This window comes from Salmo salar, chromosome 16, assembly GCF_965601325.2.
Source record: "Salmo salar chromosome 16, fSalSal1, whole genome shotgun sequence".
In the NCBI taxonomy this organism is placed as follows: Eukaryota; Metazoa; Chordata; class Actinopteri; order Salmoniformes; family Salmonidae; genus Salmo; species Salmo salar.
Genome location: NC_138306.1, coordinates 77,474,532 through 77,501,705, shown reverse-complemented (window position 1 = coordinate 77,501,705; position 27,174 = coordinate 77,474,532). Strand labels below are relative to the sequence as shown.

Sequence of the window (27,174 nt, the reverse complement as noted above, 5' to 3'; positions counted from 1 at the left end):
CAAAGAATGCCACCCTGGGGGTCAACGTCCCATTCTGTTGGCTGGTGGGAAGATGTCTGTGGGAGCTGGGTGGAAAATCAGCTTTCAGACAAATTTCACGGTCAAACATTTTTTTTTTCTGCCATTTATATTATAAATGTTCCATTTGTAACACATTTTATTCTAATTAGCATATGTGTAACCTACAACATGTATCCTGGCAGAGAACATCTGATATTTTGGATTTGACATTGCGTTTATCTGTGTGATCTGTGGAGAATAGAGAAGTGTGTCACTGGGCCACAGTGCAGACAACTGATAGGTAGCACCAGATGACCAAGTACAATTATGTGGTACAATATGTACGACACAGTCTATATTCCGAAATAACCGTATAAACCTTGTGAAATCTCCTCTCCAAACTCTGGCAGAAACAGTATAGAGCTTTGAGGAAACTATGGTGCCCAGTGATTACCTAGCCTTGCCAAGCCAGAAACCTTTACTGCGCAGAAATGCAGTTTGTGCCTGGTTCCGCCTACTACAGATGTAGGATCTTAATTTGATCGCTCTTTTGTTGCTGAGATCCAAACTTGTGGTTTATTCAAGTTTTAAAAAGGCTTCTAAAGTTTGTAATTTCCCCTTTCAAATGTCAGACTTAGCCCTAATGAAACATGTATCTACCCTTACAAAGAATGTCCATTAATATAATAATATTAACATTATAATTAATATTAATATTATAATCCACATAATAATTCACATTTCCTGTTGCTTCAGGATTATTTTCCTGCTGTAGCAAACTGTCTCAAATGAAGATCCTACATCTGTATGTGTTGATATGATTGCCTAGAGTTCCCTATAATCAGGAACAGGAGATTGACAATGGACGCTTCTAGTTGCTTCGGTTGTTTTTTGTCTCACTGTGGCCACCAGGCAACACTTCATCACCAGGCTCTGGCTGGCAAGTAGCAGTAGGCATGGTACTTAGAGAGCAAAGCAGCCTGATTGATCTAGCAGTTGAATCATTACTTTGCTCTGACTTCAGTGTTTTCTGTGCCTCGGTACTGTAATGAGTCATTCCATTGAGCTCTCTGTGAGCTCTTCAAGGTCCTGATCGATGGTTGGTCATAGGAGTCATAGGAGTAATCAAAGGTCATAGGAGTCATAGGAGTAATCAAAGGTCATAGGAGTCATTGGAAGTAATGACTTATCAAGTTATCAGTGTGTAGGTTTTTAGATTAGGTTATAAGGATGTAGGATGCAGGACATTATGGAGTTTGAGATATGAGCTTCTTCTCTTGTTTGGGCCTTTTCTTTTGGATTCTGACAAAAATGGAATCCTCTGATTTCAGTAACTCATTAAGTTTCATGACAGTTGTACTTTTTGCTGGTTTGACTCATGCAACCCTCTGTCTCTCTATTATTTCAGAGGACCGGACACTCCACCAAGACGTTTGGAAGGTTCACCCATGGTGTGTTTTCTGTATGAGTTATTACACAGTTATTACTTAGTAATTACACAGTTAATAATATTAATTACATGGTTAATAATAATTATTACACAGTTAAGAATGGTTTTACACAGTTAATAATGGTTATTACACAGTTATTACTTAGTAATAAAACAGTTAATAATAGTTATTACACAGTTAATAATGGTTATTACACCGTTATTAATACATAGTTATTACACCGAAACTGAGTTTTACTGTGCATATTTAGCTTTGTGTTGTGTTTGAGAACCACTTAACGCTTTCTGTATTAAAAAAGATCCTTGTTAAAAAAACGGATCTAGTACAGAGATGTCATGCATTTTTCATGTTTTAATTGCTGCTAGGAAAAAGACAGTGGGCTTTTTTATTATTTAGCTGTCAGAATGCCTCTCCTCCGCCCCCACAAGCAATTTTCTTGTAACCATATTGTTGCCTCTCTGCATAACATCACAGAATGAATCATTTCTGAGGGTCTTAGTTTAGCATTACATCTGGAATCTCAGTCAAACAGAAATGCTCACAGCTCCTTTTCCAAATCATATTTCCACCCAACTGTTAATTGAATCCACGGTGTATATTGCAGCTAGACATTTTGAATTACAGCCTCTCATATTGCTGAGTCGATATTCCTTGCACAGTGTGTGTCCAGCTATTTAGTCCCATCCCACTTGGTACAGATGGGTGAACCCAAATACACAAGGAAATTGACTGTTAAAACTGTATGATCACTGTTATTGTCTATTTCACATTTACCCTTTCTTCTGTCATTTAGCAGATACTGTTATCCAAAGCAACATGACAGTGAAACGAGGCATAACCCATTTGCTTGCCTTTTCCTCAGCAAGCTCCAGCAGTAGGCTATCTAAGCGTATGTGTCAGGGTTGGCACTTGGGCTGGTGATTTTAGACTCTAATGGGTATGGAGCCGATTGGTCGTGTGGGTGAGAGAGATGGTGGTTTCTATAGTAACTGTGCTCTCCCGTCTGCCCTCTCTTCCTGCCACTATGGAAGCGAAGTTTTCCGCTCTTGCCGAAAGCAAAGCTATGGTAAACCAGTCTTGTTTTCTCTCGCTCTCTCGTTGTCATCTGTCTGTTTTCTCTCTCTCTCTCTCTCTCTCTCTCTCTCTCTCTCTCTCTCTCTCTCTTCTTTGTTATTATTGATTTGCCATTCAATGTGCTAAGCCCCTAGGGACTTTTGTAGATTCTTGTTACGTCTACAAGCCAAGATACTGTTGTGAATGAGGTCCTCCCATGTTTGCCTGGACTCATTTCCTCTTCCCTTTCTTTCTTTATAATTTTCCATCTATTTTATTTCTCTGTCTCTTGAATATGTCTATTGCTCTATTCCAAACATTTCCACAGGGTTTTGCACTATACACCATTTAGTTCTGACCATGTGACAGTTTCTTCTAGTATTTCACCCATTAAATATGTCCTTTTAAGTCTCTGAAGTGGTTCATGTTTTTTCTTAACACCTTCCCTAGAAATGTCAGCTTCTTTGTAACATCTCTATTGATCTCATCAAAGGTCGCTGAATCGACTTCTCTTCTTTGAGATGATTTGCACAAGGCCTCCAAATCAAAGGCCACAGTTACAGTACTTATCGGGTGCTTATATCTGTTAAAGAGATAGAGTGCAAGTCAAACGTCTGGACACACCAACTCATTCCAGGGTTTTTCTTTATTTGTACTATTTTCTACATTGTAGAATAACCCAAAAAATCTAAATATATGTCAGTTGTGTTGTGACAAGGTAGGGGGTATACAGAAGATAGTCCTATTTGGTAAAAGACCAAGTCCATATTATGGCAAGAAAAACTAAAATAAGCAATAAACGGCAGTCCATCATTACTTTCAGACATGAAGGACAGTCAATTCGGAAAATTTCAAGAACTTTGCAAGTTTATTCAAGTGCAGTCGCCTAAACCATCAAGTGTTATGATGTAACTGAATCTCATGAGCACCGTCACAGGAGTTAGAGTTACCAGCCCCAGAAATTTTAGCACAAGTAAATGCTTCACAGAGTTCAAGTAACATACACAACTTAACATCAACTATTCAGAGGAGACTGCGTGAATCAGGCCTTCATGGTTGAATTGCTGCAAAGAAACCACTACTAAAGGACACCAATAAGAAGAAGAGTCTTGCTTGGGCCAACAAACATGAGCTATGGACATTAGACCGGTGGAAATCTGTCCTTTGGTCTGATGAGTCCAAATGTTTTGTTTTTGGTTCCAACCACTGTGCCTTTGTGAAACACAGAGTAGGTGAACAGATGATCTCATCATGTGTGGTTCCCACAGTGAAGCATAGAGGAGGAGGTGTGATGGTGTGGGGGTGCTTTGCTGGTGACACTGTCAGTGATTTATTTAGAATTCAAGGCACACTTAACCAGCATGGCTACCACAGCATTCTGCAACGATACGCCATCCCATCTGGTTTGGGCTTAGTGGGACTATCATTTGTTTTTCAACAGGACAATGACCCAACACACCTCCAGGCTGTGTAAGGGCTATTTGACCAAGAAGGAGAGTGATGGAGTGCCTCATCAGATAACCTGACCTCCATAATCACCCGACCTCAACCCAATTGAGATGGTTTGGGATGAGTTGGACTGCAGAGTGAAGGAAAAGCATCCAACAAGTGATCAGCATATGTGGGAACTCCTTCAAGACCGTTGGAAACGCATTCCAGATGAAGCTGGTTGAGAGAATGTCAAGAGTGTGCAAAGCTGTCATCAAGGCAAAGGGTGGCTACTTTGAAGAATCTAAAATATATTTTGATTTGTTTAACACTTTTTTGGTTACTACATGATTCCATATGTGTTATTTCATAGTTTTGACGTCTTCACTACTATTCTACAATGTAGAAAATAGTAAAAAATAAAGAAAAACCCATGAATGAGTAGGGGTGTCCAAACTTTTGACCGGTACTGTATATTAATCACCATAAATGAGTGGGCTAAAGGGCACTGTTGCAGTTAAAAGAGGTATAATGGTCCTTACTGACGTTGTCTTCTGTAGGGGTCAATAGACTTCCAATGGGTTTGGAATGGAATGGATGCTAGTCTGGTTTCAGCACTAGCCTGCTCTATTACCAGTAACATACCTAGTTAGAACCGACAGTCTAGAAGGTCATTTCTATAAAGGTATTTCAACCAGTCTAGTGGTGTATTTCTAGAGGCCACATCTGGCTTCATATCACGGTTCAGTGACTCCCCCTTGTATTACCTCTGAAGGAGACCTGCCAAGGCTCAACTCTATTGCCCATTATCCTCTCTGTCGCTAAGTGAAAATGAAGTGTCATTAGTCACCGTGACTCAGACTCAGCTGTTGTTTTATTCCTCTCTCGGTTTCTTCTCACCCTCCTCTTCCTCATCTTCCTCCCCTCAGACTCTGAAACCACAGAGGATGAAGCCACGGAGCCCCAGGTACCCATGGAAACCAAGGAAGGACCTGGCGGGTGGCACCAGGACAAGGCTGGCCATAGAGTGCCTGCAGGTAATTCACTTAATTCATTAACTTGAGCATGATCTGTGATTTAAAGGCCCGTCCTTAATTAAGTCTGTAAATCAGGTTTCCGGGATTAAGACATAAGCATAATTCTTCTGGCGCTAAGTAAAGGCATGTGTTTGCATTGCTTTAGCGTGACTGTCGGTTATGGCACTATGTGTATGTTGGTATAAGCCCTACTCATTGGATGAAACCTATATATGATGTGACAGACTCCTTTAATCCTTCACGCCATGATGTAATGGTGTGACAATGTGACATTCTGACCTACATGCTGCCAGGTAACCTCTTGGAGCCGTTGCATTCTCTGTCTGTCTGTCTGTCTGTCTGTCTGTCTGTCTGTCTGTCTGTCTGTCTGTCTGTCTGTCTGTCTGTCTGTCTGTCGCTGTCTGTCTGTCTGTCTGTCTGTGTGTCTGTCTGTCTGTGTCGGGGGGGACTGCCACCCTACAGAGTTATGGTCTGGATAGAGAGCCCTGGCTTTCAGAAAACAGAGCATTTCCCCATCGTGAACATCACATTCTGCCGCCCCTTTACTTACAGCACCAACTCTTTGTGTATGGAAATATGGATGAAACAGGACTTGATAGGGAACTGATGATGATTTGTTATGGGGGTATGACAGTGCTCATCGTTGCCACCAAAGCAGATGCTTCACAACAGGGGTCACCAGCCTGTCTAAATGTAGTCCATGAATATGGATACACTCCTTTAGCAGCACAAATCTATTTTCAATTCTGTCCTCCTTGCTCGGTTGTAAAGAGACTGTTTGCACTTTCGAAGGTTTCGTGTTGACAGACCAAGAGTGCCGTCGTTCCCAAAAGAGGAGAGAAGAAGAGAGAGTGGTGCTATCAAATAAGAGTGAAGGAGTGTTTCAGTGTTTGTTCTTTTCATACAAAGGAACCAACACAAAGACATGGCTTTCACTCATCGCCCCACCTGCAGTGAGATGTGGAATACATTACCAAATATCAACCAGATAACAATGCAAATTGCATTTCCTCTTATAACTGTCCCTTAGCTAATGCATATAAATTATATTCCACCAGCTAATTTAATTAATTTACCAAAAAATAAAAATAAAAATCTTCATTGGTTCCAACAGAACCTTTTGTTAACCGATAATGCATACATGTAGGATGCTTGTGGTTAGTAAGGTGTTGTGTGAGGATAATGTCTTTCATCATCATTAGCTTCAGAATGAGTCATGGAAAATGGAAAACCCATAAAAAAAATTCCTGTTCCACACCTGCGTGGGAGGATTAGTAGACCACTCCCCTTCCTTCCACCCGGAGCGCCCGGAGAAGCACTGCCAGAGGGAATCCACCTCACTGCCAGAGAGGCTTTTAAGGATCTGCACGGCAAGATTTTGGAAGGCTGTGTGCTTTTATCAGTAGGCCCCGTCCTCCGTCTACTACAGTTTGCTCATATTGAGCTTTTTAGAGATGTGAATGTGTGTTTTGTCTGTGGAGCTGAGTCTGTTTAGAATCCTCAGTGCTCGTGGGAGATGCTGCTTGCTTATTTTCCCTCGTTTCCTAGTCTCGTCCCAATAAATGGGTTTAGTCGTTAAAGGAAGCTGCTGACTTCAAGTTCTTTCAGCTGCCGACGCATTTCTGTCTCCATCTCCACTCGATAAAATGTCAATCACTATCTGATTGATCGAGCTCGGGGGTTGTTTCAGTGCTTGGGATGGAACACATTTGCTTATTTCCTTCTTTCCCGCCTCTCTACTTAATCAATCATCTTTGTTGGTTTAGACATTCCTCCAGTGCTTGTCTTAACTCTCCCTCCCCTCCCCTCTCCCTCCCTCTCTCTCTCTCTCTCTCTCTCTCTCTCTCTCTCTCTCTCTCTCTCTGTCTCTCTGTCTCTCTCTTTCTCTCCCTCTCTCTCGCTCCCTCTTCCTGTCTCTCATGCTCTCTCCTCTTTCTCTCTCTCTCTCCTCCCTCTCTCGCTCTCCTTTATTCCTTAATTTCTCTCTCTCTAATCCACATTCTTCTCTAAATCTCCATCTCCAGTCTGACCCCTGACCCCTGTCCTCTGTCCCTGCAGGTGAAGGATGTAGGATGATGGACTCCAGCCCTGACCGGAGGGCCACCCTTCCTGGGGGCCATGACCCAGTGGTGGAGAGGGAGCTCATGTCTTTGGGCTCGCGGCCCCCAGGGGCCCAGGACCCAACCCACCCCGGCAGGCAAGCTCTCTGCGGCGGGACCGATGGGGGGCCAGGGGCCCTAGTCAGACACCTGGGTGTGGAGCCCTTGATCCGGGCGTCACACGCTAACCTGGCTCGCACTAACCAGCCCATGCTGGGGTCGGAGGAAAGTGTGTCTGTAGGAAGCGACTACTATGGAAGCATGTTCAGCCTCTACAGGGGAAGAACGTTTTCCATGCCTTTATAGGGACAACTTCTTATTTTCACTGATTAGAAAAAAGAATGGCCTCCAAAACCAATTTCCCAACTTTAACAGATATAACAAACACAAAATATTACACATCATGATTTTCCTAGATCCATTTATTCCCAAAGATTTCATATTTTCTATCGAATTGATAATGTATTTTAAATTTCCTTTTGTGTTCTTGCCTTTTAGCTTTTTTCAAATCATCATTGCTTCCTATAGTATATTATTTCTGTTTAGTTTTTTAAATCATACCTTCCTTTGACTTCATGCCATGACATTTTTCAGCTGTGTTCAGTTCTGTTTTGAGCTTGGTTCGATTTTATTACGATATCAAAAAGTACCACTGAAGTCGTTGGTTTCCCTTGGTTTTTTCTGCATGCCATGTATATTGACCAAACTGTTTCCCGTGTTCTACTAGCATTACCATCAGATAATCCTGGATATCTTCATAGCGTTGGTGTCACACGCATGAATGGAAGTGTGAATCAAAGCTGATGTTTGTCTGCATGTCTAAGCGAGCTAGTTTCGTCCCAACTAAATTGACTGTGTGTCCAGCTAACATCAGAGGTGTGTGTGTGTGTCAAAGCATGTGTGATTGTTTTCATAGTTGATGAATAGGGGTCTTTCCTGGTTGTGTTGGAAGAGTTAGTATTAGATGAATTCATACAGGACTCGTATTATTTCTCTATGTGTCACTGCAACATGATAACATTGACCATTCATGTCATGGTCTGGTATGGGCAAAAGCCTGTGTGCTGCCATTCCAGTCACTCCCAGTAGGCCTTGGAGCTTGTATGACTTTTAACTGTGTTCTCCATTGGCCTGTAGAGGGGGAACATATACTTGACAGGGATCATGAATTGGAAACATACAAATATACAATATGATCTATTTGGCTCCTACACATGTTGTGTTAGACCCATGCATAATCTTCTATAGTGTATTGAGATTTGTGTCCATAGAAGTTAAGTGTTATCTGTGCTAAAATCACTTCATTCATGGCCATTCCATGTTCTGTTTATTTGTGAAAGGTACCTCTGTCCTGATGAGAAATCAACACTCAAATTATATTGACTTTAAGCAGTATTACTATTTCGTAAAGCAGTGGACACTCATTTACGTACACACACACACACACACACACACACACACACACACACACACACACACACACACACACACACACACACACACACACACACACACACACACACACACACACACACACACACACACACACACACACTACATACACACACACACACACACACACACACACACATCCAATGGCTTTTCTTCCTCTTCCAAAAACCTGGGCCTCTCCGTGTCCCTTCTTTGTACGTCTAACTTTCCATTTCCCTAAAACCCCCATCTTCCAGGATCCCATCTCCTTCTCTCCCCCAAACCCAAACAGGCCCATCCTTCAGTCCTGCCTCACTCCAGTCCAGTCAAACTGTATCCCAACCCACAACATCCTTCAGCTCCCATAAGAACAGTGTCACCTCACACAGTACCCAGGACCCTTCCCTAGGAGGAGCTGTGGTCAAAAACAAACTCCCAGGGATGTTTTCAGGAGCCTCCTCCCATACTTCAAGCAGCGGCAGCAGTGGTGGCAAGACACCCAAACTGGCCCGTGCTGCACCCAAGATCTTTGACAAGATCAAGGAGTTTGAACAAAAGGTGAGTGAGGTGAGTGCGGGGGTCAGATCTGGGCGGTCTTTCGGCCGGGCGGCATCCTGCAATCTGGAGGGGGTCTCCAAAGAGGAGGGGACAAGCCAGCCGGATGCCGCGGCCTCGAGGCGCTCCACGTTCGGAAAGAAGAGGGCCTCGTCTTTGGAGGACAAACCAAGCTACCAGCAGAGGGTCCAGAGCTTCCAGAACAAGTTCACAGAGGAGCTGGCCAGGATCAAGAAGCTGGTGGGGAGGCCCAACCTGAAGAAGGCCTACTCCACCGAGCAGTTGCCCCAGATGGAGAGACGGTCCGTGGGCAAGCTGGAGCCTATTCCCCCTCAGGTGGTCAAGAAGCTGGAAGAGAGGGAGAAGGTCCTGGAGGAGAGAGGACTATTAGGGAAGAGTGTTGAAGAGAGTGTTTCGTCCCGAAAATCATCCCAATCCCATGAGAAGGGTCTGACAGATCAAAGGAATGTTCCGCAACGGGAGCAGTATGATTCAGCTTCAGCGTCAGCTCAGCCGTCTGAGTCTAAAAGTGTGGGGAAAGGCTCTGTTTCCATGGAGACAGTACTGGTTAACCAGTTACCAGGACGACGATCACCCTCATCAAGAGTCACGCGGAAAAGCCCAACCAGGTAGGCTGAGATGATCCATTAACACTGTGTGTGTGTTTTGTGTTGGTCGATTTGTGTGTACGTGTGTGTGTGCCTGTGTGCGTTGGTACACACTACTCTGACAGCTCAATAGTGATATATGTACACACACATTACAGATATAAATGACATAATTCCTTTCTGTTCTATTTTCTGTGCCAACATTACATAATGCATTTGACACAGGGAGGTCCTTCGGAGCTCTCCCGCAGCAGCGAAGCCTCCACACACGGCCGAGGAACAACCACCTGTATCTCCAACACCCAAAGGGCCTTTGGCTGATAAAGAGCTGGAGCAGCCTCCACCCAGGATGGACCACCCCGGGTCTCCAACCCCTACCGCACAAAGAGCACCGTCTACCTACCCCAAAGGGCCTTCCTCTCCTAAAGATCTTGAGAAACCTCTACACCACCGCAGGCCTCCAAGCCCCAGGTCTCCAAGCCCCACTATGCAGAGAGGACCATCACCGACCCCTGCCAAAGATCCAGCCTCCGCCTATCCCCCCAAGCCCCCACGACTGTCCCCCACCCCCATCTCCACCCCTTCCATCAGCCCTCTAATGAAGAGACGGAAGGGAGAGCCGGGGAGGACGTCTCCCGCGCTGAAGATGACCATTCCTACCATCCTGGTGGAGGACGAGCTCATGGAAATGGAAGAGGATGAGGCCGGAGAGAAGAGAGAGAGAGAAAAGACGAGAAGAGCAGGGAAGAGGGAGGACAGGGCTTCCAAGACTCAGAAGAAGGGAAAAGTCTCGGGAAAGTCTTGGGAAAGTCAGCCTATGTCTCCTGAGACAGGTAGGACACTGAATTGCGGGTATCCACTGGGCAACACATTAGCTAGACATTAATGTGCTACCATCCTAAATACATTAATATCTGCAGTATAGAAGGAAAGTAATACAGCTCCTGCCTTTCTGTTGTAGGAGACGATTCAGATGACTCTTACATGTCGGCAGATGAGGGGCCAGCTGAGAAACCAGCGTTTGAGAGGCCCCTGGGGGACACCATCGCCACCGCTGGCTCTGAGGTCCTGCTCAAATGTGTCATCACTGGCAGCCCCCTCCCAACAGGTAGATCATCTCCAGGTAGAGGTTAAGCAAAGCTCTGGGGTAGGCTTTTGCCTTTCCCAAACACATTTGGACCATGATGAGGTAATACAGTGCTTTCGGAAGGTATTCAGACCTCTTGACTTTTTCCACATTTTGTTACGTTACAGCCTTATTGGATTAAATCATTTCCCCCCTCATCAATCTACACACAATACCCCATAATGACAAAGCAAAAACTGTTTTTTAGAAATTTTCGCAAATTTGTTAAACATTTTCTACGGAAATATCACATTTACATTAGTGTTCAGACCCTTTATTCTGTACTTTGTTGAAGCACCTTTGGCTGCGATTACAGCCTTGAGTCTTCTTGGGTAAGCTCCATATACTACCCGCCACTGCGACCTGTATGCTCTCGTTGGCTGGCCCTCGCTTCATATTCGTCGCCAAACCCACTGGCTCCAGGTCATCTATAAGTCTTTGCTAGGTAAAGCCCTGCCTTATTTCAGCTCACTGGTCACCATTGCAGCACCCACCTGTAGCACGCGCTCCAGCAGGTATATTTCACTGGTCACCCCCAAAGCCAAATCTTCTTTTGGCCGCCTTTCCTTCCAGTGCTCTGCTGCCAATGACTGGAACGAATTGCAAAAATCACTGAAGCTGGAGACTCATATCTCGCTCACTAACTTTAAGCACCAGCTGTCAGAGCAGCTTACAGGTCATTGCACCTTATCATAGCCCATCTGTAAATAGCCCACCCAACTACCTCATCCCCATATTGTTATTTATTTTTTTGCTCCTTTGCACATCAGTATCTCTACTTTCACATTCATCTTTTGCACATCTATCACTCCGGTGTTTAATTGCTAAATTGTAATTATTTCGCCACTATGGCCTATTTATTGACTTACCTCCCTAATCTTACTTCATTTGCACACACTGTATATAGACTTTTCCATTGTGTTATTGACTGTACATTTAGTTTATTCCATGTGTAACTCTGTGTTGTTTGTGTAGAACTGCTTTGCTTTATCTTGGCCAGGTCGCAGTTGTACATTAGAACTTGTTCTCAACTGGCCTACCTGGTTAATAAAGGTGAAATAAAATACATTAAAAAAAATGACGACACAAGCTTGGCACACCTGTATTTGGGGAGTTCCTCCAATTCTTCTCTGCAGATCCTCTCAAGCTCTGTCAGGTTGGATGGGGAGCGTCACTGCACAGCTATTTTCAGGTCTCTCCAGAGATGTTCGATCTGGTTCAAGTCCGGGCTCTGGCTGAGCCACTCAAGGACATTCAGAGACTTGTCCTGAAGCCACACTTGCATTGTCTTGGCTGTGTGTTTAGGGTCGCTGTCCTGTTGGAAGGTGAACCATCGCCCCAGTCTGAGGTCCTGAGCGCTCTGGAGCAGGTTTTCATCAAGGATCTCTCTGTACTTTGCTCTCTTCATTTTTCCCTCGATCCTGACTAGTCTCCCTGTTCCTGCCCCTGAAAATCCTCCCCACAGCATGATGCTGCAACCACCATGCTTCACCGTACATGTAGGGATGGTGCCAGGTTTCCTCCAAATGTGACTCTTGGCATTCAGGCCAAAGAGTTCAATCTTGGTTTCATCAGACCAGAGAATCTTGTTTCTCATGGTCTGAGTGTCCTTTAGGTGGCTTTTTCCAAGTGGGCTGTCATGTGCCTTTTACTGAGGAGTGGCTTCCCTCTGGCCACTCTATCATAAAGGTCTGATTGGTGGAGTGCTGCAGAGATGGTTGTCCTTCTGGAAGGTTCTCCCATCTCCACAGAGGAACTCTAGAACTCTGCCAGAGTGACCATCGGGTTCTTGGTCACCTCCCTGACCAAGGCCCTTCTCCCCCGATTGCTCAGTTTGTCCGGGCAGCCAGCTTTAGGAAGAGTCTTGGTGGTTCCAAACTTCTTCCATTTAAGAATAATGGAGGTCACTGTGTGACCTTCAATGCTGCAGACATTTTTTGGTACCCTTCCCCAGATCTGTGCCTCGACACAATCCTGCCTTGGAGCTCCACAGACACTTCCTTTGACCTCATGGCTTGGTTTTTGCTCTGACATGCACTTTCAACTTTGGGACCTTATAAAGACAGCTGTGTGCCTTTCCAAATCATGTCCAGTCAGTTGAATTTACCACAGGTGGACAATCAAGTTATAGAAACATCTCAATGATGATCAATGGAAACAGGATGCGCCTGAGCTCATTTCCGAGTCTCATAGCAAACGGTCTGAATACTTATGTAAATAAGATATTTCTGTTTTTTATTTTCAATATATTTGCAAAAATTTCTAAAAACCTATTTTCGCTTTGTCATTATGGGGTATTGTGTGTAGATTGATGAGTACATATTTTTTTTTTAAGCTATTTTAGAATAAGGCTGTAATGTCAGAAAATCTGGACGAAGGGAAGGGGTCTGAATATTTCCTGTATGTCAAACTGACCTTGGATTGGTGCTTAGGGGCCTCACATCATTCTGCACCTAGACACAGGGGAAGGGACTGTGATTAAGTTGTCTGAGTGTGGTCTGAGATGTGTCTTTGTGTGTGACCCCTTGGAATGCAGTGACTTGGAAGAAGAGTAACGTTCTGATAAGGAGCAGCCCGTCCCATGTGGTCAAGGCTGAGGGGGAGCAGCACTCCCTACTGATAACCCAGATGAGGCCTGGAGACGCCGGGACGTACTGCGTCACCGCTGTCAACGCGGCCGGGAAAGCATCCTGCAACGCCACGCTCTACATCAAATCAGGTGAGCTGGGTTACAGATAGACACACTCACACAGGCATGAACACAGAAGGCCATACATTCTAGTTGATCAATTGACTAGGAATCAAAGGCACACCATTTTTTTGGTCTGTGATGCACACACACACACACACACACACACACACACACACAGACAGACAGACAGACAGACAGACAGACAGACAGACAGACAGACAGACAGACAGACAGACAGACAGACAGACAGACAGACAGACAGACAGACAGACAGACAGACAGACAGACAGACAGACAGACAGACAGACAGACAGACAGACAGACAGACAGACAGACACATGCACACACACACACACACACACACACACACACAACACACACACACACACACACACACACACACTCACACGCAAACACCACAACTCCCCATCCTAATCCCCTGCCAGCTCTGCTCTGACATTTTGTCTTCATAACTACAAAGGGGCATCCCATCCCAAGTCCAAGCTCCATTCACAGATAGTTGCCATGGTAACTCATAATTTGTGAAAGGCATTTGGGTCCCCTGGTGGATTTCAAAACAAAGATTTGCCTGCCAGTCACTAAAGGTCCCCGGGTTTTCAGTCAGTTAGACGGATGTTCAAAACTGGGGATTAGTCTTTGTCAACAGAATGCGTATTCCTCTTGGACATAAAACTTTAGTTTGTGTATTATTAGCTGAGATGTCTGTTGGTTCGGTCAATAGTCAATAGTTTGAATTGTGGTTATATAAAAAGATAAATCACACCACAGCTCTCAATGCAGACAAACAGTACCACTCCTGCATCAAATCAAAACGCAACCACAGTCCTTTCCAGTCACTTGAGTAATGGCTGCAATAATAGAATTATTACCTCCAACAGAAATACACAGATCTCTGTGACAATCCAATATACATACAATATGCTCATAAATGTCTCTCGCTCTCTTAGAGCCACTCCTTCCATATCTTTTGAGGAAGCCAAACTAATTAAACTTCCTTTGAATGTGCCACAAGCTCTTTCTCCAGTCCTGTAATGTCTCTGCACAGTGTTATCCTGTAGAGTGAACACTACTGCTGTAACTTTCTGGCGCTAGCTCAGCGTCCAGGCCTGCTTGGCCATATTAGGCCAGTGGAGGCTACCACTAGGTATTTATAGCAGCCTCTTGTTCTCAATGGCGGTCTGTTGTATGTCCCAGTGTGAGATTAATGTTACTATCACAGACCCATTCTTTATCTGTGATGATTCCACCCTGAGATGCTAGTGTCAGGGGAATTGCCAAACTCATGTACAACAAGATTATGAGTCATGTTGCTATGGTTCTGTGGGGTGGGTGAGGATTTTGGCGCATCAAGTTGGGATTTATACGGTCGTGTATTAGAGGAGATTTAGGGTATTAAAACGTCTGAATTTAACCCACGTACATCAAATGCTGAGTTTTTGCAACTGGAATATATACCCACAATATGAGATGCTTTCCAAAAGTCTTTGGTGTTTATGAATCACATAAATACTGCAATATTGCAGTCTGACTTGATTTTATCATTTACATTTTTTTTTGTATCAAAGCCTTCAGGCTACAGGGCATGTGGGTTGATGTAATATTGCTGGAGGACAGAGAAAAGGAAAAAGATAATTTGGAGCTGAAGAAGGAGGAGGAAAGTGAGGGAGAGAGGGAGAGGAGGATGAGATTGAATTGGTAGATTATTAGCAGCAGGCTAGGAAGGCTTGCTTCATGCAGCATTTGTGTAAACGTTGGCAGCATTACAGAAATAAAGCTGGTGCTGGTTGTCTGTGCACAGGCTCCACTCTGCCATGTAACTTCTTAGGTGAGTCCTCGATCTCCACATCTGAAACGTCTTAGTCATGGTTAGAAGAAATTGGAACATTTTAACATCAAAGGGTTTTCACTTGTTTACTCATTCATTTCTGGTTCTCAGACCTCGAAACATCTAGAATGCCTCTATGTCCTCTGTTCTTTCTGCAGACGTCCTTGTTTAGCTTTAGTCTCTGTGATGCTGATCACTTTATCTCTTCATGTGTATGGCCAAGCAATCTAAGCAAGCTGTTTCTATATATACTAAGCTACCCTGTTCTTTTTCCTAACAGGAGAGAAACTTTTCATATTTTATCTACTGCTTCTGTCGATTGTTCTCGTTCGATTGTCAGAACATTGTCTGTTTATCTTGCCAGTGAAATTGAATTCTGGAGCCCATGGTTTTGTTAAGAGGTGGCTGCTACAATACTATGGTTCCTCTGTGGAGCTGAATTAACTGTGACTTGTGGAGAGGCTGGTGGTGACAATGTGACAATGTGTCTCCTGTGGTGCTGGGCTAGTCTCACAGAATGATTGGGTCAGGGATTCAGGGATTAATCCATTATCTGTCCAGCGCTGGTCACTTCAAAGGGTCCCTCAGCAATGTGTGTGTGTGTGTGTGTCTCCATCGCTCCAGCCAAATCGCTCATCTCTTCAAACACTCTTGTCACCATGGTGATACAAGTAGAGCAACACACAAGCAGAGCAGAAGACAGTGGAGCACTTATACGCTGCTTGTTGGGAAACTAATTTAGAATATTCTAGCAATTCAGTTAATGCTTATTGCTACATTCTCTGAGCTTTACGCCTCACAAACACTATCAAGTTACAATGTGTCCATTTTGTTAACTATGTTACTATATCGTGCCGGTCCATAAACGTCTTTGTGGAATTATTGTGAGTAATGTTTGATCTATATTACAAAATTCATTTTTAACACCCTACCTCGCTCTGTGTTGCATAGACAGGACAATGCGCTTGTTTTGTTCATTTTGATACTGTAAAGGATCGTGCTCACACGGGGCACCATTTTGTAGGGACCAGTGGAGGCTGGTGGGAGGAGCTATAGGAGAATGGGCACATTGTAATGGCTGGAATGGAATTAATGCAGATGAGTCAAACGTGGTTTCCATATGTTTGATGTGTTTGATACCGTTCCATTACAATGAGCCCGTCCTCTGACAGCTCCTCCCACCGGCCTCCTCTGGTGGGGACATCGTTAAAATACATTGAAATGATACAGTATATGGTAAACAAGTATAATGTTGTTTCTCCAGAGCTGACCAAGGTGCATGGTGGGAAGCCGAGCAGCTTGCCCCTGGTGGAGGTCACGAGTCCCCTCCAATCAGACGAGGAGTACCTGAGCCCCCTGGAGGAGGTCATGGAGATTGGAGAACCACCCTCACGAGGGGTGGGGCCACAGTCTAAATATGCCTTCTTCAAAGATCCTCCCTCCTTTCAGGTAAAGAAGATTCAGCGGGCATCTCAATAGTCTACGGGGGATTTCTCCCCTCGCCATTGAGTATTCAATATTTCGGCTTTTAGACAGTCTTAGTCTTTTGGTTTGATAGGCAGCACTGAATGACCACGGGGTGACAGAGGGACAGGAGGTTACCATGTCTGTCAAAGTTAGAGGACAGCCTAAACCTATGGTGTACTGGTAAGAATACAGTATTCAGTGTGTTTCAGTACAGTTTGTCATGTCTTTCTCTCGTTTGCTTTTGCAAGAGCTCAGAATGTACCTGTTTTTATCACCTAGGCTGAGGGACAAAGTGACCCTAAAAACCAGTGGTAGATTCATTGTTCGTGAGACAGAGGACGGCACCAGTGAAATGATCATCACTTCAGCACAGAGATCTGATGCAGGACTCTACACCTGCAAGATCATCAACGAATATGGAACCAAGCAGAGCGAATGCAAACTAGAGGTCAAAGGTAAAGATCACTCCAAAATCCACAAGACCAGCGTCAGTGACTGACCATTAGGGTTGGTGCCAGCTGCATTTTGAAAAAGCTCAAAATCAAATCAAAGTGTATTGTTATTGCAGGTGCAGCAAAATGCTTGAGTTTCTAGCCGCAACAGTAACAGATCTGTGTTGGTCTCTCCTCTGTCTTTTCCCCAGCCTCCCCGGCACAGGAAGCCCTGGCCATCATCAGAGAGGTGCGAGACGTGGCGGTGAGGGCCGGAGAGTCGGCCATGTTTGAGTGTCACATGACTGGGCCTCTGGATGTGGAGGTAGACTGGCTGTCCAATGGTAAACTGGTTCAGCCGGCACTGCTCAACTGCAAGATGACCTTTAACGGGAAGAGGTGGGTAGGCCTAGACCAAGGCACTCTAACCCTTCTATCGCTCCAACCCTAATCTAGCGCATCTGATTCTAATAAGTAGGGTTGGAGGTTGGAGTGAAAGGGGTTGGAGTGAAAACCTACAGGAGGGTAGCTCTCCAGGATCAGGGTTGGAGTGAAACCCTACAGGAGGGTAACTCTTCATGAACAGGGTTGGGGTGAATCCCTACAGGAGGGTAGCTCTCCAGGAACAGGGTTGGAGTGAAACCCTACAGGAGGGTAACTCTCCATGAACAGGGTTGGAGTGAAACCCTACAGGAGGGTATCTCTCCAGGAACAGGGTTGGAGTGAAACCCTACAGGAGGGTAGCTCTCCAGGAACAGGGTTGGAGTGAAACCCTACAGGAGGGTAGCTCTCCAGGAACAGGGTTGGAGTGAAACCCTACAGTAGGGTAGCTCTCCAGGAACAGGGTTGGAGTGAAACCCTACAGGAGAGTAGCTCTCCGGGAACAGGGTTGGAGTGAAACCCTACAGGAGGGTAGCTCTCCGGGAACAGGGTTGGAGTGCCCTGGCTTAGACACTATGAAAGGGAAAGGTGCCTCAATGCTTTTAAGTGAATTCCTTCCCTTTCCCTTGATTGAATGGGTGAGAGCGATAGAGGGTGTGCCTCAAATCTTTGAAGTGATTTCCTTTCCATGCCCCTTTCTCCTTCATCCACTCTGATCTGAGTAGATTGGAGCAATATGGAGGGGGCCTTCAAAATTCAATTTCTGATACAACAACATTTCATCCATAAGCAAACTGTGAATGGACATTCACTTTTTCTAATGAAGGAAACAGCCCACACAAGTGGATGTGAGGCAGTGTTAGCTCATGGAGCGTGTAATAAGGTCCAGGCAGCTGACAGAGGGGATTTCTATTACAGGTGCCGGCTGCTGTTAAACTCACTACATGAAGACGACAGTGGAACATACACCTGCAAGCTGAGCACTGCCAAAGGTAAATGACAACTCCAGAAAGAAAACTTCCTTGCCAAATAATGGGTTTATACGGCAGTAATGAATTGCTGCTGTTGTAAGTAATGTAATGATACAGCCACACTATTTGGCAAGAACCAAAAATGATGATCACACAATTTCAACCAATGAGTTAAAACGTCTTTTTTAATAATTTGTAAATCACTTCTTGTCTATAAACTACTTATAAACCATTAATGTATTTGCTGGTGATTTTCATTCCTGTTCCAGAGGAGTTGACCTCCAGTGCCCACCTAAAGGTCACTCCCTCCAGGGAGCCCCTGTTCACCCGCAAGCTGGACATCCTGGAGGTCATAGAGGGTCGCACCGCCCGTTTTGACTGCAAGGTCAGCGGGTCCCCACCTCCCGTCGTTACCTGGAACCATTTCGGTAAGTATCTCTCTTAGAATGTACTGTATTTCCTATTGGTACAGAATGGACAGCAAATTGGTAATGTAGGCTAGTATGGCTCGTAATGTCTCTTCGTTACCCCATTGGTTGACTCTTTATGAATCTACCATATTCTGTTTATCTCCATCCAGAGAACCCGGTGGAGGAGAGTGAGAATGTGCGTCTCCTGCAGGAAGGAGGTCGTTACTCATTGGTCATCACTCACGTCAGCAGTGACACGGAGGGCTTCTACACAGCCGTCGCTAAGAACGCACGTGGAAAGGCGGAGTGCACAGCCGAACTCTACATGCAGGAACCGCGGCCCGCTATCTCTTCTCACATGTACGGGGAAAACCATAGACGTGGGGTGATCCCACTAGTCTGAAGTGGCTTCTCCTCATCTCAGTGATCTAAAAACAAATAATAGGCGTGTTTCATTGTCTTCTCGTCTGTATTTCCCTTTCCTTCTGTCTCTCATTCTATTTGCTTCCTTCTTCTCTCCAGGGCGAAGCTGGAGAAGATGCCTTCCATCGCTGAGGAGCCGGAGGTTCTGGAGAGCGAGGTGGAGCAGGAGCAGAGGACCATGCCTGACTTCGTCAAGCCCCTGGCTGACCTGGAGATGATCGAGGGGAAGGAGGCGGTGCTAAAGTGTAAGGTGGCGGGCCTGCCCTACCCCACCATCGCCTGGTACCACAACGGCAAGAAGATACACAGCACAGACGACAGGAAGATGACCCAGCGTAAGGAAGCAATCTCTCTCTATTTCTCTCTCTCTCTCTCTCTCTCTCGTTCGCTCTCACTCTTATTCTTTCTATCCCTCCTCTACTTGCGTCATCTCTCTCTCTCTCCCTCCTCTACATTAGTCATCTCTCTCTCTCCCTCATCTACATTAGTCATCTCTCTCTCTCCCTCATCTACCTGCGTCATCTCTCTCTCTCCCTCCTCTACATTAGTTATCTCTCTCTCTCTCCCTCATCTACCTGCGTCATCTCTCTCTCTCCCTCCTCTACATTAGTTATCTCTCTCTCTCTCTCCCTCCTCTACATTAGTTATCTCTCTCTCTCTCCCTCCTCTACCTGCGTCATCTCTCTCTCTCTTCCTCCTCCAGACAGGGATGTCCACAGTCTGGTCATCCGCTGTGTGTGTCACGGCCATGGGGGCGTCTACAAGAGTGTCATCTCCAACAAAGTGGGGAAGGCAGCCTGCTACGCACACCTCTACATCACAGGTATGGATGGGGACCATCCACCAGCAATCACAGCAACAGGTGCTCCAACCAAAAAAGCCACGAGAATTATTGTGCCAACTGAGTACAGTATGGGTGTGTGTTGGTACATTTGTATTTTCCTTTGGTAGATATTGTTCCTGATCCCCCCGATGGTCCTCCAGTGGTAGAGTCCATAACAGGGAAGACCATAACACTCAGCTGGAAGAAACCAAAGAGGCTTGACTCTTCCATAGGTATGCCTCAATATAACTGAGAGTCCCAGGGACCTGGATTCGAGTCCCTTTCAGGCTACTCTACCCTCCAAATTCGCTACAGTACTACAGTAACCCTCATGGTTGTACTTCCAGATGGCAGTTCTTTGATGTATGCGGTGCAGCAGCAGCCTCTGGGTTCCATCCAGTGGAGCATCATAGCCTCCAACCTGAGAGAGACCACCTACACAGTCACTGGTCTCTCCAAGGGAGTCCGCTACGCCTTCAGGGTCCTAGCGGCCACCGCCAAACTCCTCAGCAAACCCTCCCCCTCCACTGACCTGGTGCAGCTCATGGATAGAGGTGCTTTTATAAGCTCCAAGTCTCTACAGTTATGTTGGAGGGTCAAAGGTTAAATGGATTTATGTAAAAATTTGCGTAGTGCAAAAGCAATGTCACCAAACACATTGCAGCAGGTGTACAAAAATATTATAATTACATGGTCCTTCGAGCCGGATATATAGGATCTACTATTGTGAGAGAATGATGGTCTGTCAACACATCAGAGATGATGGTTTGATCCCCTGATCATTTGACCTTTGATCCCTATCAGGTCCCTATCTGAGGAAAGCTCCCATCATCCTGGACAAGCCTGACGTTGTGTACGTGGTGGAGAACCAGTCCGTGAGCATCACCCTCACCCTTAACCACGTCAATGCTGTGGTCACCTGGAAGAGGAGGGGAGTGGTTTTGCTCAACAAGCCAGGGATGTTTGAGATGAGCATGCCAGACGATGATCAACACACCCTAAAGATCCAGAGGGTGAAGAGCACTGACACCGGTCAGCTGGTCTGTACAGCCAACAACCAGTTTGGCAGTGACCTCTGTACCATCCTACTGGCCATGGGAGGTGAGTTTGGGGTCAAAGTTCACCCCTATGTGCAGATCTAGAATCAGCTAACAGCCTTGGTGCTTACTGTAACTATGATGAGGTAAAAAGCCAAACTGACCCCAAACTCTCTATCCTCCTTTTCTCCCAACAGTGCGTCCTAAATTTGAGTCCATCATGGAGGACTTGGAAATACATGTTGGAGAGACATCTCGCTTTGCTGTGGTTGTCGAGGGACAACCCGATCCTGATATTCTGTGGTACAAGGTATGGTAAGAGTCAATGGATGGATATCATATCATTAACCACATAAACTTATTCTGCAGTGATTAAGCAGGTTGTTGGATGATTAACTCCTTTGTCGTTCCAGGAAAACAAACCTACCCCTCCATGATAGTTGATCAAGTGGAATTGATTGTGGTTATCTGTTCTGTGGTTCCAGGATGACACTCTGCTGTCGGAGAGCAGTCACTTCACCTTTGTGTACGATGATACAGAGTGTTCCCTGGTGGTGCTGAACGCCCGGCCTGAGGACTCAGGGGTGTACACCTGCACCGCCAAGAACTTGGCTGGGCAAGTCTCCTGCAAGGCTGAACTCACCGTCCACAAAGGTCAGGACCATCGTCTATACTGTCTGAAATGTATAAGGATATATACAGATATTGGAATAAGTCTGGAAAACATCTACAAGAATGATACTTTGTGCTAACATAATTGATGAATTATTGTTGATTAACACACCCTTATGGTAAGGTATTAATGACACACTCTTGTTGAAAAGTGTGCTTTTTCTGCATACTGAATATTGTTAACACAGATGTCACAGTACCAAGGCTTTTCCTATTATTTGTTGTTGCCAGAAATTGCAGTTTTAGTTGGATTGCATCTGTTTGTCCTTGTAATATCTCAGCCAAAGCTTGTTGTAATCGAGAGTTAAACAACCAAATCTGCTCCATATGGGTTGGACCACAAGGTGTCTGAGACTATTAAACCATCTGTCAGCCCACACACGCACACACACACACACACACACACACACACACACACACACACACACACACACACACACACACACACACACACACACACACACACACACACACACACACACACACACACACACACACACACACAAACCACCCACCAGCCCACATTAACCTTGCCCCCTGTTCCAACCCTCTGCCTGCAGTGAGGAAGGAGGTGGTGGAGCCCATGGAGGATGAGGGGTCCATTTTGAGGAAGATGCGGAGGCTGACTGATTACTACGATGTACACAAGGAGATAGGACGGTGAGTCATGGACCAGGCAATCACCAACAACATCCGCTCAGCCAGGCTATCTCTTCTGTATTTAAAGGCTTTGCGAGTGGTAGCTACTATGTGTATTAAATTGCACTGTGAACGGTGGCCACAAAGGTCAGTAAGGGGAATTCCACCACACCAAACAACACCCTGACTGCATAATGATAGCAGACAGAAATAGAGGAGAGGTGAGTCACCCGTCAATAGAGGAACACATCACAAAGGCTATTTGTTTTTGTTTTTCTCTGGTAGAGCTTGGCTTGACTCACCAGAAGTTGAACAATAACAAGGTGTCACGTACCGTTTAATACTCATGTCCCTTTACTTTCTCAACTAGGACTTTTGGTTTCTCAGAACTCAATCCCATTGAAAGATTTGGTCATTCTCCTAGAGTTATTGCAATGATATCATCATTGTGTGACTATTTTCCAGTGGGGCGTTCTCCTATGTGAAGAGGGTGACTGAGAAGAAGGGGAAGGTGGAGTACGCGGCCAAGTTCGTGTCTGCGAGGGCCAAGAGGAAGGCCTTGGCCCTGAGAGAGATGAACCTTCTGTCAGAGCTGAACCATGAGAAAATCCTCTACTTCCATGACGCCTTTGAGAAGAAGAACATGGTTGTCATCATCACTGAGCTGTATCCTTTCACTGACTGGTTATTTGATTCATTTCAGTTGTCAGAAAATCCATAACATGATGACCTAACCAGCTCTGCGCATGCGTCCGCGCGCGCCATCGTGCGCCATCATGCGCATGTTGATTTCGTCTATCCCGACCAGACGCATTCACGACACGCAGGTTAAAATACCAAACCAACTGTGAACCAACTATATTAATTTGGGGAGAGGTCAAAACACATGAAACATTCATGGACATTTAGCTAATTTCTTGCTAGCTAATTTGTCCTGGGCGATAAACCAAAGACAGTACAGTATTCAGATAGGCTAAAACTGCTTCTCCAATAGAAATCCCTGATCACACTTGTAGGCGATGTCATGGTGACGTTGGCTAGCAAAGCTCATGTGCAGAAACACGTCATTGGGTCTCGCGCCGAACTGTGAATGTGCAGGCCGTTAAATCAAAGGCATTCCTTCGATATAAAGTTGTTTTTGTCATGTTCAACTCCTTAAGACATGTTCATCTCCTTAAGACATGTTCAACTCCTTAAGACATGTTCAACTCCTTAAGACATGTTCAACTCCTTAAGACATGTTCAACTCCTTAAGACATGTTCAACTCCTTAAGACATGTTCATCTCCTTAAGACATGTTCAACTCCTTAAGACATGTTCAACTCCTTAAGACATGTTCAACTCCTTAAGACATGTTCATCTCCTTAAGACATGTTCAACTCCTTAAGACATGTTCAACTCCTTAAGACATGTTCAACTCCTTAAGACATGTTCATCTCCTTAAGACATGTTCAACTCCTTAAGACATGTTCAACTCCTTAAGACATGTTCAACTCCTTAAGACATTGGCTCCAATCTAGCTTGTGCCTTTAGATTTTTCACTTCTCAAACACCAAACCCTAGTCTGTTTGGTCTGTTTCGCAAGCGTTCCAGTAGGTTTTGTGATGTAGCGCCTCTGGATTAAGAAAACATTCGTTTATTTTACCTGAAATGCTTATGGTCCTTTTTTTCTGGATCTTTGTAGAATTTTGACCCATTATGGGTCACTCAAAATCGTGTGTTCTCTACTCCAACAATTAATCCACAGATAAAAGAGGAAACCTAGTTAGTTTTTACTTAGTTTTCTTTGATTCATCTCTCCTCACTCATTCTTCTTCTTCTGTGGATTTTATATGGCGGTTGGCATTACCACCACCAACTTGACTGGAGTGTGGACCCCGTTCATCTTTCAATCACCCATGTGGGTATATGCTTGTAAAAACCAACGAGTAGTATGGAGAGGCGGGACTTGCAGCGCGTCACGCGTCTAAAATAAAACTATTTTAGCGCCTGGTGACACAGACGCGCGCGAGCAGTTTGGATGAAATGATTGAATAACATGTATGTGTACATTTATTTTGCAACGCTCGCGCATGCAACGTGGGCAGTCTGGTCAGCATGTAAGAAGCCATGTTACAGGAGATGAACATTTTGAATGTAACATATCCTCTGAGACAGTATTGTATTGGTTGCGACAAGGTTATTTCCCTGTTAATCTAACATATCTCATCTATGTAATAATGTTGCATCAAAACTAAAGCCATCAATGTACTCATTTTAGCCCAGGTTTCAACCAAAAACCAACATCGTGGTTCCTAGAATTGTTTGTATTCAAATTATATTCATTTTTGTTTACAGCTAGATCCAATATGGATCAAAATATGGCATTGATCCAATGTCTTTGCATAAAAACCTCTCCATGAACACACCAGAGCCAAGAGCCTTCTTCCCACCTTAGCCTTCTTCCCACCTTCTTCCCACTGTGTGGATGAGAGAGAACTGCTGCATAACATTAATCTCAATGTCCTTTCTGCTCCCCTGGAGGCATGACTGAACCGAAGCGCTACTTTCTCCTGACTCATCACAGATTGGTTTCATTACCAGGAGACGCCATGTGTGGGAGTTTGGTTCATTTATTATAAAAAATGTAATTTGCCTCCCACTTGGACTATAGCGATAAGGTTATCACCATAGACTTATATAGACATTGCATCATTGTATCTGTCTCATGATGGCATCTGTGAGAGCATGTGCAGCGCCATTGAGGCCATCTCCATTTTGAAGTAATCCACCTTCTACTACGTCTAGTGCCACCTGTACTGTGTTGTTTGCTCACGAGTATAATTCATTGGCTGATCCCTTCTGATGACGCAGATGGAATCATGTGATCCTTCCTTAACCCATAGGAAGTCCCACCCAGTTGACTACTCCAAAATGGTAAAGTCCTCAATGGCGCTGCTCATGCTAAAATAGGATTTTGGGCACTTGAGTCCTCTATCTATCTCTATGGTTGTTACACACTATACCTCTATTCTCCTTAACTGCTGTGTGAAGATGCCATGAGGAACTTCTGGACCGATTGACCAAGAAGACTACCGTCATGGAGTCTGAGGTTTGCCTTGGCCTGTTGGCCTTGTGTTTGAATGTGCTTTGGATTGCATGGAAAAATCAACCAAGAACAACCCAATTATCTTTATCTAAAAGATAACAAAATTCAGTAAGATATAATTTTGTTTACATGTTGAGCATACAAGAATGTAGAAAACAGAAAGTAGAATGTAGACTATAGAATGTAGAATATAGAATATATACTGAACAAAAATATGAATGCAATATGTGACAATTTCAACAATTTTACTGAGTTACAGTTCATATAAGGAAATCAGTCAATGAGGGGAGCCAGGCCCAGTCAATCAGATATAGTTTTCCCCCCACAAAAGGGCTTTATTACAGACAGAAATACTCCTCAGTTTAATCAGCTGTCCGGGTGGCTGGTCTCAGACGATCCTGCAGGTGAAGAAGCCTGATGTGGAGGTCCTGGGCTGGCGTGGTTACACGTGGCCTGTGGTTGTGATACCGGTTGGACGTACTGCCAAATTCTCTAAAACGACGTTGGAGGCGACATATGGTAGAGAAATGAACATTAAATTATCTGGCTACAGCTCTGGTGGACATTCCTGCAGTCAGCATGCCAATTGCATGCTCCCTCAAAACATGAGACATCTGTGGCATTGTGTTGTGTGACAAAACTGCACATTTTAGAGTGGCCTTTTATTGTCCCCAGTACAAGGTGTAATGATCATGCTGTTTAATCAGCTTCTTGATATGCCACACCTGTCAGGTGGATGGATTATCGTGGGAAAGGAGAAATGCTCACTAACAGGGATGTAAACAAATATGTGAACAACATTTGAGAGAAATACGCTTTTGTGAGTACGGAACATTTCTGGGATCTTTTATTTCAGCTCATGAAACATGGGACCAACACTTTACATGTTGTGTTTATATTTTTGTTCAGTGTAGAATGTAAAATGTAAAATGTAGAATGTAGAATATAGAATGTAGAATATAGAATGTAGAATATAGAATGTAGAATGTAGAATGTGGTAAAGGAGATGTTCTGTGCTGCAGATCCGGTCCAGTATTCAGCAGGTGCTTGAAGGGGTCAGCTACCTTCACCAGAAAGATATTGTTCATCTTGACATCAAGGTACATCAGATTCCCACTGTGCAAAGGACAAATACAGTACTTTAATCACAAGCTAGTATACAGAGCATTCAGAAAGTATTCAGACCCGTCGACTTTTTCCACATTTTGTTATGTTACAGCCTTATTCTAAAATGTATTAAATTATTTTTCTCCCCTCATCAATCTACACACAATACCCCATAATGATGAAGCAAAAACAGATTCCTAGACATTTTTACAAATGTATTAAATATTAAAAACCTTGGCAGCGATTACAGCCTCGAGTCTTCTTGGGTATGACACTACAAGATACAAACATGGCACACCTGTATTTGGGGAGTTTCTCCCAGTCCTCTCTGCAGATCCTCTCAACGTGTGTCAGGCTGGATGGGGAGGGTTGATGCACAGCTATTTTCAGGTCTCTCCA

General features: G+C 44.6%; 1 protein-coding gene across 4 annotated transcripts in view; it reads left to right on the top strand.

Annotated features, from left to right (window-relative positions):
* The window catches only part of LOC106592612 (striated muscle preferentially expressed protein kinase), a 57,013-nt gene that overhangs the window by 14,735 nt on the left and 15,104 nt on the right, over nucleotides 1–27,174 (top strand). Inside the window, exons 2-27 of one of the 4 annotated variants that reach the window (XM_082962971.1) lie at nucleotides 1,409–1,451; nucleotides 2,488–2,517; nucleotides 4,862–4,969; nucleotides 7,028–7,166; nucleotides 8,757–9,683; nucleotides 9,888–10,495; nucleotides 10,624–10,770; nucleotides 13,325–13,507; nucleotides 16,591–16,775; nucleotides 16,885–16,973; nucleotides 17,073–17,248; nucleotides 17,437–17,623; nucleotides 18,524–18,597; nucleotides 18,846–19,004; nucleotides 19,157–19,346; nucleotides 19,509–19,744; nucleotides 20,113–20,271; nucleotides 20,361–20,465; nucleotides 20,580–20,786; nucleotides 21,037–21,333; nucleotides 21,467–21,579; nucleotides 21,755–21,923; nucleotides 22,502–22,601; nucleotides 23,046–23,246; nucleotides 25,614–25,671; nucleotides 26,691–26,768. In XM_082962971.1, coding sequence (XP_082819097.1) covers nucleotides 1,409–1,451; nucleotides 2,488–2,517; nucleotides 4,862–4,969; nucleotides 7,028–7,166; nucleotides 8,757–9,683; nucleotides 9,888–10,495; nucleotides 10,624–10,770; nucleotides 13,325–13,507; nucleotides 16,591–16,775; nucleotides 16,885–16,973; nucleotides 17,073–17,248; nucleotides 17,437–17,623; nucleotides 18,524–18,597; nucleotides 18,846–19,004; nucleotides 19,157–19,346; nucleotides 19,509–19,744; nucleotides 20,113–20,271; nucleotides 20,361–20,465; nucleotides 20,580–20,786; nucleotides 21,037–21,333; nucleotides 21,467–21,579; nucleotides 21,755–21,923; nucleotides 22,502–22,601; nucleotides 23,046–23,246; nucleotides 25,614–25,671; nucleotides 26,691–26,768 — 4,968 coding nt within the window. Of the gene's footprint in view, nucleotides 1–1,408; nucleotides 1,452–1,581; nucleotides 2,518–4,861; nucleotides 4,970–7,027; nucleotides 7,167–8,756; nucleotides 9,684–9,887; nucleotides 10,496–10,623; nucleotides 10,771–13,324; nucleotides 13,508–16,590; nucleotides 16,776–16,884; nucleotides 16,974–17,072; nucleotides 17,249–17,436; nucleotides 17,624–18,523; nucleotides 18,598–18,845; nucleotides 19,005–19,156; nucleotides 19,347–19,508; nucleotides 19,745–20,112; nucleotides 20,272–20,360; nucleotides 20,466–20,579; nucleotides 20,787–21,036; nucleotides 21,334–21,466; nucleotides 21,580–21,754; nucleotides 21,924–22,501; nucleotides 22,602–23,045; nucleotides 23,247–25,613; nucleotides 25,672–26,690; nucleotides 26,769–27,174 lie in introns of those variants that run through there. The other 3 variants (XM_082962970.1, XM_045697861.2, XM_082962969.1) reach the window with 3 other exon arrangements.